At 50.2% G+C, this 10,507-nt stretch overlaps 2 protein-coding genes across 2 annotated transcripts in view; one reads left to right on the forward strand and one right to left on the reverse strand.

Annotated features, from left to right (window-relative positions):
- Nucleotides 1-2,366, forward strand: part of PPME1 (protein phosphatase methylesterase 1) — a gene marked incomplete at its 5' end in the record, with an annotated part of 16,026 nt that extends 13,660 nt beyond the window's left edge. Inside the window, 2 exons of the mRNA XM_009579596.1 lie at nucleotides 458-525; nucleotides 1,846-2,366. Of these exons, the coding sequence (XP_009577891.1) occupies nucleotides 458-525; nucleotides 1,846-1,864 (87 nt within the window). The remainder of the gene's footprint in view (nucleotides 1-457; nucleotides 526-1,845) is intronic.
- A 5,510-nt stretch (nucleotides 2,367-7,876) lies between these two features.
- Nucleotides 7,877-10,507, reverse strand: part of P4HA3 (prolyl 4-hydroxylase, alpha polypeptide III) — a gene marked incomplete at its 5' end in the record, with an annotated part of 2,944 nt that continues 313 nt past the window's right edge. The window contains 7 exon segments of the mRNA XM_009579597.1: nucleotides 7,877-7,982; nucleotides 8,182-8,278; nucleotides 8,746-8,814; nucleotides 9,101-9,163; nucleotides 9,742-9,771; nucleotides 9,773-9,908; nucleotides 10,089-10,153. Coding sequence (XP_009577892.1) covers nucleotides 7,912-7,982; nucleotides 8,182-8,278; nucleotides 8,746-8,814; nucleotides 9,101-9,163; nucleotides 9,742-9,771; nucleotides 9,773-9,908; nucleotides 10,089-10,153 — 531 coding nt within the window.

Raw genomic sequence — 10,507 nt, forward strand, 5'->3', positions numbered from 1 at the left:
CTGTGGTTGGAAACATGTCTGGTTTTAAAGCTTGTTCTGCACTGACTGCTGTGAGTGTAAAACAGTCTTTCTGTGCTTTGCTTTACCAATCTGAAATGGGGATTTTTATCTAAACATACTGAGTTCTTACATTGTTACTCTTTTTAAGATAAATTCTAAGCGGTATTATTACTGTCAGGTTACTGTATTGATTTATTCTTTATAGGAATAACTAGAATCGTAATTTTGCCAGATCTTTGAAAAAGTTTTGTCAGTTCTTGATTGTGTGGTCAGTGTCAGAGTAAAAGTGGAACCATGTAGTTCCTTCTTTTATATATAAGCCTGTTATACAGAGCTCTTAGTTTCAAAGGAGCAAACTTAATTCAGCAAGAGGGTCCTGAGGACACAAATTGTTGTTGGAAATGCTGCAGGCTTTGAAAACTACTGGATTTCTGACTGATCATTTTCCTTCCCTCAGGTTGCTGAAGCTGTTGCGACGTTCCTGATCCGTCACAGGTTTACAGAGCCCATCGGTGGATTCCAGTGGTAAGGCTCTGCTAGTGCTAGAGCTGTGCAGTCCTTGAGCAGAGCTCTTGCTCTTGCTCCCTGCATGTTTGGCTCTCAATGTGAGAGGTTAGAGTTTTAGCATAATGCTAAAAACCACATGTAAACAAACAGCTTTGAATCACAGCCAGTAACGTGTTTGATGTTTACGTGTTCTCTCTAAACTTCTCGCGTTTTAACTTGTGTTAATGAAACCTCCTTCCTTGGAGGGGAGGAGTGAAGCAGTTCCTCCCTAGCTGATTCCTTTCTTTATAGCCTGCCAGGAGGCAGAATTACAAGCTTTATGGTATTTAGTTTAAATAGCATTTTATTTAAGTAATCAAGGCCCTATGTTTTGGAAACAACTTGCACCACACTTCTTTGGCCAAGAAATACTGGTGAGATTAGACAGATAAAGCTGCGTGCTTCACTTTGCCAACTTTCCATACTTATCTCATGTGTTTTCATATCATAATGAACTGTAGAAGCCAGGCCTCTGCAATCAGCCACACAGCAGTGAGAGTAGGTTGTGACTGATAAGGTTGATCGGATCTTACAGTACCATAAAGCTAGTAACTAAACCAATACTTAGACCTCATAGAAGGTGCTAATCTGTTTTACCATTCATCTGAAAGATGATCCTAAAATAAGCATGTTTCTTAAGCAGTCCTGAAAAGTCTTCCTGCTTCTAGCTAAGAATTCTTTAACAAAAGCTAGAAGCGCCAAAATGTATGATGCTGTAGGACTGGCAATGCTAAAGAGGTATTGCTGGATGATCTCTTTCTTTTTTCCCCCCTTTATCCTGTGCCCTTGGGGATGAAAAAGTAGAAATGTAGGAAAATGTAGGACTGTGGACTGCATATTTTAAATCCAGTGAAAGGATATAGTGTAGGTTGATGTGTGAAGGGTGAGAGAGGGAGAAGACCAAAGGTCTGTACTGCATTGTAATGTTGAATCTCCACCAGGTATTTGGCAACCTGTGCTATCTCTGTGAGTCTTTGAGGGCGTTAGCCTGTTGCTCCTGCTATTATGGTTGTGGCAAAAGCAGCTTTAAAACAAGAGGCTTGGAGAAAGTGAGGTGGCTTGCTGGTCTCATTGTGTCCTTAAGCCATAGACAGCAACATGTTAAGCTTTTGTGCTTCTCACTGTTATGTAGCTTACAAGTTATCATGATTATTGAACGCATCAATGCTGATTTTAACTTGCATGATAGACTCCTTTTGGCCTTGTTTGGGTAATCAACTAAATTTAGGGTGTCACAAAGTCAAATATCTGCAGAGAATACCTTGATTTTAACGTGTGACCTTTCTTCCACTCTCCTAGTGTGTTTCCTGCTTGTTAATACCCTGGTGTCCTCCAGCACTGAGTCCTGTTGTAAATAAACTGCACCAGAGGCCACTGTGATGTATCCGTATCCTTTCATCTCTCCAGTTCAGCAGCAGTGAGAAGTTGGTATGAGATTCATCCCCTAGAACTCGTTCTCCAGAATGTGTAAATGCTTAGGGACTTCCTTGCGGGGAAGCAGCTTGTACTGAAGACCATGTGCTCTTCAAGCCCTTGAAAAGCTCTTCAGGCCCTTGAAAGTGGGCTCCTCTCTGCTGCCACAAGTAAAGACCTCCTGAAATCCCAAGTAGTTGATCATACTGATCTCCATCAATTCTCAGGCTTTCTTGGACCCAATGGCAAAGGGGCTGTTGGCAGTCCAGATCCACTGAGGGCATTGCAGCATAGCCAAAGGCTTCAGGATTTCTCCATGGAATCATCTAATCGTCTTTGAAGTGCCCCTTAGTTTTGTTTTTTATATACATATTTCTTTCCCCTAAAGCAGATGAGGAATCGACTTCATTGGGAGCTCAGGTTTCGTCTCACCAATGTCAGCCTTATGAGTTAAGCTGTGGGAACAGCCTAAATGCTACTTTCCTGTGCAAAGTTGGACAGGACTGTAAAACAAAAGGCGAGGGGGGACCGTGAGCTCCATTTCAGAGTCTTGCAGTTTTCTTAATGCTTGTTTCAAGTTCTCACTGAGAAAAATATCCTGGATAACTCTGTACTGCACACACATAACAGGCAGGGGACTCTGGGCCTGGGTTTATGGGGAAGACCCAAGAGCAGCAATGACAATGTGGTCTGCAGGCAGTTTGCCTGTTTGGCCATTCTGTGCCTGGAATGTGTTTATGCTTCCCTTCTTGTAGCTGCTACACACAATTGAGCAGAGATCGGCGCCTTTTGTGTGAAAAAAATGCAAAAAGTGCAGTAGATAAAACCCTGGAAGAGCTTGGAGTCAGTCCTGCTGGTGTAGGCAGCTGCTGCTGCGTTATGCTCCCCCCAGTATTAGAGGAAAGACTTCGTTTTCACTGTAACTTCCTAGATCGTTTCACTGCCTGCCTTCCATATTTCCATGTAAATGCAGTAGTTACGCGGAGAGCTTTTCTTCAGGGTTAAATTATCCACAGACAGTTCGTCAGATTGCTTTCACCTAAGAATCACGCTTGAGCATAAGAGCAGACATGTTTTGGAGCAGTTTTCCTCAATATTTTTCTGGTGGATGTCTGAATTTTTTTTTTTTTTTTTTTTTTTGCCTTGTGTCCATAACCCCTTGATGCTGTATGATGAAAGCAGTATTTTAATGCTGTTTTGTTGAGGCAGAGTTCTGTTGTTGGCTTGATTTGGGAGCTGCAGTGTGCATCTATGTGTACGTTCTGTGACGAGAGCCGTCATGAATTCTTGGCATTTGAGAGGTGCAGGTGGGGCAAAGGGAGACGGTGTGAAGAGCTGGCAAAGCCCGGTTTAGCTTTGGCATTTACCCTGATGGAGAGCCACTCATCTCCTCTGATTCATTTGCATGTGAGCCCTGGACACAGCAGTCGTGGCCTTGCTCTGTGTCCCTTCCCCGACACATGAGGGTAGGAAATGCCTGAATTAGAGACAAGAAAGCCTCCTTCCAGAGAGCTCTCCTCTCTCCTGGCACTTTGGCCATCAGCACTCAGGTGTTAAAAGAGCAATTGCTGGCTCCTGGCACTTCCCTCCGTAAGTCACTGTGTTAATTATTGCATTAGTTTTCTGTGACCTTGATGTAATGTCCACCCCTGTTTTAGTTGCTGATGGATTAAATGGATCTTCAGTAGTTGAGATGGAAAATAGCACTTTCCCCAGCTGTATCCTGAAGATTGGCAAAATTCTCAGTCCTTTCCAGGTGACTCCTGTGCTCAAATTAGTAGAGACTAAAATAATAGTGTGTGTCCAGAGTCTCACTTCACGGGATAGCTAAGCATGTGCCTGTTACCATACTCATGAATGATCTCGGTAAAGTCACATTCCTCCCTGCTGAAGTAACTTGGAGGATCTGGCTTTGAGTGATTCGTTGCGGCAAGTCTTTGTGTTTGCCTCTCATGTTATCCCTTTCATTTGCTTTTACAGTTTGCGAGATATTAAAAAAAAAAAGCCTCTATGGAAAGCAAAAGAAAATCAGTTTTGTATTCTGTAGAAGCACCATTGGAAAATGAATGACTGTTTCTGAATCCTGTGGGCTCCCCAGAATTATATTTTGTTGTTAACATTTGAGAAGTGAGTGAAAAAATAAATATTTCAACAGCCTATTTAATGTGGCATTGCTCCGTGCCAAGCTCTCAGTCCTGACTTGCACAGAATAGGGAGCCGTTCAGGGACTCATGAAGTGCTGGCTTCAAAAAAAGGTGACTACAGGGACAGCAGCAATAGCGTGTGGGTGGGTGGAGGGGGAATTCCTTTTGGCTGTGTCACGCCACATACGTTTTTGAGACTGTACTTTTGTCTGAAAAATATTCATGCTCCTGTTGCAGTTTCGTCTCCTTTTTCAGGGAGCTGCGGGCAGAGATAAATGGTATTTAGGTGAAGGATAACAGACCATGGTAAAAGTAACTGCAGAGAGAAGAAAGGTTTTCTTTGACTCATGAAAAATGGGGACATCTAGAAAATCCCTCCATAACTACCAGCTTTTCACTGCATTTTTCCACAGCCTGCAGCATCGTACTGTCTCTGTGTAAAAGCAGATAAACAGGAGGAGGCTGTCTGACTTGAAAGGATGCTGGTTTTATACTGGCAGTTTTGATTATTTAGAAATCTCTCTTGCTTTTGTTCCAGTTGTTGGATTGAGGATCGGTGGAAACTTTCACAATGGAAAAATCCCAAGGCTTGGCAGGAGCAGAAGATGCAGTTTGGGAGGCTGGTTTGTTGCAGGGTTCACTTCTTAAATTTTTCAAATCAGACCCAGGACAGGTTTTGCCAGCTCCCAGGTTATATGCTCCGGACAAAATCCTTGGTGACTTGTAGATTCCAGGAGCATTGACATTGTTGGAAAAAGGTATTTCCTGTATTGCCGAAGCGTATAGTTCTGCTTTGAATACAGATCCTGTGAACGCAGAGCTCAGCTGCATGTCTTTGTACATGCTTAAGCCAGCACAGTTCCTCTGTGCTGGTGTTTTGAAAATGCTGTTAGTGACCGGGGTGATCGATACGTACAGACGCAGACACTTGGTGTTGAAATGTTTGCCGAATCGCGTCACTGTATGGAGCTCGCTTTTTTTTTTGAGCCTTGTCTTTTTTGTCTTCAGCCTGCCCTGGTCCAGATACAAAGTGAGTGGGAGGTGATACCAAAGCCAATTAAAAATACCGATGCTTATTGTGACTGGAGATCAGTTTCTGTGCAACCGAGACACCCTCTGAAAAAAAAAAGCACTATAGTAAAGCACGGAGTGACTTCTAAACTGAGCACACAGTCGGGGAGCTCTCAGAGGTGGTGGTGGTGTGATAGATCCCATTGGTAACACCAGTAGCCCAGTAAATACTGCGCTGGGGCTGTTCAGAGTGAACCTCCTTGCTTTTCCTCTCTGCAGGGCAGGGCTGAGCAATTGCGATAGGGCAAAGTCGCTTGCTGGCTTCTCGTTCAGCCAGACCATCCCAGGACTCTGAAAACTTTATCAGTGTGCTGCCACATTCAAGAGGGTCTTCGGTGAACGGGGGAGCCCCTGGCAGGTGCTGGAGCAGGAGAGAGCAAACAGCTTTGTGCTGATGTTCTCCACCTCCTCAACTTTAGCACTGACGTTTTTCCTCCCCTCCACTGTTGCCTTTTATCTTGGGTGTGGAAGGGCCTTGGAGGAGAGATCCTCGGAGGTGTCTGGCAATCAGCCATTCACTGGTTTGAACTGGTGCTCAACCCTGCTGAAAATCTAGACCTTAGATCTTCAGGTAAGGTCAAAAAAATAGTTTGCCAAAACAGGGTTGCCATTTCCAAGAAAACTTGGCCCTGGTACATTATAACACCCGTTTCTGAGCCTGGCACTCTGCTCACAACCTGAAACTGCCGTTTGTGTTGCCCAAACCTGCCTCCCTTGGCTGTATCGTCTGCCCTGATCCGTCCGATAACGCTGCACCCTCAGCACCTTGTCCGTAAGGCATCCGAAACCTGCAGGATAGTGCTTGGGTGTTTGCTCCAAGCTTTGCTGTCGGATGCCTGGCCGGTTTCAGCCAAGCTTTACCAGTTTGGTGGGGTGACCTCTTACCACGTGCTACTGTTTCCAAAAGGAAAATGTGTGTGTGTGTGTCAGTTCTCCAGAGACTGCGCTCTGTGTCCCGTGTCAGCCTCCTCCTGTTCGTGTCTTGTTCCGTGTCCGTTTCTCTCACCTACAAATAAAGCATCTGTGAAAAGCCTGGGGTAGGAACTGCTCCTTTCCCTTCAGCTGCGGTACTCGGGCTCCTCGGAGCAGCCTGTGGAGGAAGGGTGTCAATCCAGCTGTTCCTGGGACATCCCCAGGGCCAGACCCAAGCCTTGGGTTTTTCTGGTGACTCACGGAAGCCTCTCGTCATCTGAAATATTCCCCTATCCCTTCTCTGCGCTCCAGCATGGGGAGGAGGGGGGTATGCTTTAGCCACAGCTTTTGCTTTTTCCCCTCCTCTCCACAACCGATGGCTCCCACGTGTACAGAAACATCTGAAAGTAATAAACCATGGCGCTCTGGCTGTTAAGTAACCTGTGCTGTGTTGGACCGTCTGTTTTATAATACGCTGAAGAGGAAGGAATTTGGGGAAATTTGCTCTGAAATTTTGCAGACTGTTTTACATTCCAGCGCGGCTTAACAGAGCCCAAAAGGGCTTTAGCATCCTCCTACGGTAAGGGGCTGGAGCCCCATGCTTAAGCTCCCATGTCCAAATGCTGCTCACAGCTCATCCCCTGTGTGCATCCCCAGGTTAATCCTGGGCTGGATAAACACAGCCATGGAGTGATAAATGCACATTTTTGAACCCAAAGTGAGCAGTAGAGCCGTGGGCGAGGTCTGCCTGGTGTTTCTATCCCCCTCCCCAATTTTTGTCCTTTCCAGCTAGCAAAGAGGCTGAGAGATGATGGGGGGCCTGCACCCCCCTAGGTAGCTGGATCTCCCCAGGCTGCGGTACCCTCTACCTCTCCATCCAGGAACTCTTCAACCTCATCCAAACATCGCATAGATGAGGCTGGATGGATGCGGAGTCGGGGAATTTCTATGCAAGGGCACATGGTGTCCTCCAGCTTGACTCTCGCTTCATCCGGGGCTGTCCCCCATCGGAAGCACCCGGGGAGAGCAGCGCGGGCTTCCTGCCTGATCTCCAGGCGCTGCCGGAGAGCCCTGCTGCCTCTTTTTGCTTTCCAGTCACGCAGGTGCTGCGGTTGGGCTGGAGAAAGGGAGCTTGTCTGCGGGGCCCCGGGGGAGCAGCGCTCGCGCAAGCGTGGTCTGAGCACGGGCAGGCTGGGGGCCAGGGCGGCTGGAAGGCATCGGCTGCCTTCTCCCGCCCCAGGGTCCCTCTTACAGCAACTGCCCTGCAAAAAAACCCCACCCTTCTGGGGTGCAGAGGAGGGGAACCCTGTGTTGTTGTCGGGGACGAGAGCAGAGTGTGGGGCTGCACAATCAGGCCTAAGATGCAGCCAGGCACTGCAGCAGGTTTATTTGAGGAAGGATAGCACACTCTCTTTGCTCTGGTCCTATATGACCATTCTGTTCACTCTGAAGCCTACTGATTACTGTAGAAATGCCACGTCACTAACTGCCAGTCGTTTTAGCAGAGAGCCTTTCCATCAAGGGCTAGAGGGGGGGGTTTAGGTGCATTTAGGCTGGAATCAGGGGTGGGGGGACACAGACACATACACACCCCCACATCATCCCGTCGGGTACCACACAGGTATTTCTTCCAGACTCCAGTTTAGTGTCTTTTGACTTTATTTTCACCGGATTCGGTCATAGCTGAGCAAGTGCCACCACCCCCAATAGCATCCCGTGCCGCTGCCACCCCCTTCCCTCCCTCCTCTTTCTGCAGCCTTGGGGACACGCTGTGCCGGGGTGGCTTTGCCACCCATGGGTGCCACATCCTTGAGCCTACGGCAGCTCAGTCGTGTGGGTCAGTGCTGCACGGCCGTCGAAACTCCTGCCCGTGCTCGTGGATCCACTTATTTGCCACTGGAAGGGACAAGGACAAGGACACTCATCTGCCTCTGTCCCCCTGCACCCTTCTCCGACCCCGTGCCAGTATTGGTGATGTATTTTTCCCTATTATCCAGGATTTTTCTGGGTTCCCAGCACTTCTTGCCTCCCTACTGGAAGAGCCACCCCTCCAACCCTGTGTCACCCCAAGGTGACACCAGGCACCGTCTCTCACCCCACTTGTCCCCAGCCAGGACGGGGCAGCCGGCGTGCAGGGTGTCCCCGTCACCGTCCCCGTTCCTCCGCAGGTTCCACCAGAAAAGAGCCGCGTTCTGCGGAGCAGAGAGGGGATGGGAGCCCTGGGGTTTGGCACCCCAAAAACAGAGCTGGGAGACCTGGGGTGTAACACCCCTAAAACAGAGCTGGGAGCCCTGGGGTTGGGGTTTTGGCACCCCAGATCAAAGCCAGGATCCCTAGAATTGGGGTTGGCACCCCAAAACAGAGCCAGGAGCCCAAGGGATGGGGTTTGGCACCCCTAAAACAGAGCTGGAAGCCCTGGGGTTGAGGTTTTGGCACCCCAAGACAGGGCTGGGATCACCGAGATTGGATTTTGGCATCCAAAACACAGACTGGAGCCCCAGGGTTAGGGTTTGGCACCCCAAAACAGATCAGGGAGGCCCTGATTTGGGGTTTGGCATCAGGACGGGCTCGGCCACAACTCCCTGCAAGAGACAAGACGCAAGAGAGCTGCGTCTCCCCCTCTTGCCCGCTCACGGGGGCTTGTGCGGATCTCCCTCACCTTAACCACGGGCACGCTGAAGTTGGCGTAGATGAAGGCGGTGGAGCCGCCAGCTTGCACCGAGCTCAGCTGGAAAAGGAGCAAAAATATGAGCTGTGGCCCTCCCCCTCCCCCTGTGATATTGCTGCTTTGCATGGGGAAACTGAGGCACAGAACCTCCCTTGATCCCCCACAGCGCTTCCCTCGCTATGGCATGGCACAAGCTCTTAAATACTCTGCAGACATTGTCATTTAACACCGCACCACAGTCTGATTTAGGGCTGCCCTCGCCCATCTCCAACCCCATTCACTCTGAGCCCTACTGATGACCATGCAAGTGCAGTCTCTCTAGGCCTGGAAATGGGGGGGGACTCACGTAGATCATGACCGTGGCGATCCTGTTGCCTGACTTCATTCTGTAAAGGGGGCTCTTCCTGGACTGCCCCAAGAGCGAGGAGATGGGGACAGTCAGTCCCGTGGGGACAGTCAGTCCCACGCTGACACGGCTCGGTTCGGAGGCACTTCATGCCCTAACAGAGCTGGTGGCTCTGAGCTGCCCCCGGCGAAATCTCTCCCTCTCCCTTCTTTTCTCTCCCTCCCTCCTTCCTCCCTCCCTTCCCAGGAACATCCCAGGCACCATCCCAGAGATCACCACAGGGACACCCCCAGGCACCTCCCCCCAGGCAACCATCCCAGGAGCATCACGGGATCACCTCAGGGTCCACCTGCAGGAACATCTGAGGGACCATCCCAGAGACCACCCCAGGAACCCCCCTGGGCACCATCCCCAAGGTCCACCTCCAGCAACATCTGAGGGACCAGCCCAGAGACCACCCCAAAGACCACCCCAGGGGCCATTTCCAAGAACATCCCAGGGACCACACTGGTGACCATCTGAGAGACCACCCCAGGAACCATCCCAAGATCACCCCAAGGGCCATCCCAAGAGCACCACAGGAACCACCCTGGGCACCACCCCACAGACCACCCCATGGACCACCCAGGCAGTTCCCTGACCGTAGCATGGTCGAAGTGTGGCTCGTAGTGGGTAGGGGCCCCCCAACCCATAGTTGCCCCCCTGCAGGTACTCAGCATAGGGTGGCCGTAGGTCCAAGCCGGTGACGGCAGCAATGCGCTGCTCCAACGCCCGCACCACCGGGTCGGCGGTGTCCTTCAGCCAGGCGCTGCGGGAGCACCCACATTCAGCCCCCCTGAATTCATGCATGGTTGGGCTTAACCCTCATGGCACTGCTGGGTGTGGAGGACCCAGGCCTCCCCAGCATGGCTTCACTGCCACCTTGGTGGTGGCAATGGGGCCATGGTGGTCCCACTGCCTGGAGGACAAGGGATGGGATGGCTTCTACCTCTTGCTTATCCGGTACTCGGCTTTCTGCTGCTTCTCCCCAGAGGCGACCACGGACCTCTGCAGCTGGAGGACACACGGTGGGGGGGGATGTTGCTGCAGATGGGGACTCTCACACTAAGCAGGGACCCCACTCGAGGGCCAAATTGGGGGGTTTATACCAGCTGCTTGCCAAACATCCCCACCCCAAGGTGTCCCACTGGGGTGATGGAAGCAGGGATAGCAGCTGGATCCAACGCAGTTGGGTGTCACCAAGTCAAGCCTGGCTGGGAAGGGGTTTAGGTGCATGCATGGACCTGGTTTCTCCCCAGAATCTTTTGGGGGGTTCAGATGGAGTTAAGCTGGGCTCATCCCCCTCAGGGGCTCACTGCAGAAAGCTTTGGCTAAGCCCTGCCTTAAAACCCCTTCTCTCTCTGCATG

This window comes from Fulmarus glacialis, unplaced genomic scaffold (genome assembly GCF_000690835.1).
Source record: "Fulmarus glacialis isolate BGI_N327 unplaced genomic scaffold, ASM69083v1 scaffold2286, whole genome shotgun sequence".
Classification (NCBI taxonomy): domain Eukaryota; kingdom Metazoa; phylum Chordata; class Aves; order Procellariiformes; family Procellariidae; genus Fulmarus; species Fulmarus glacialis.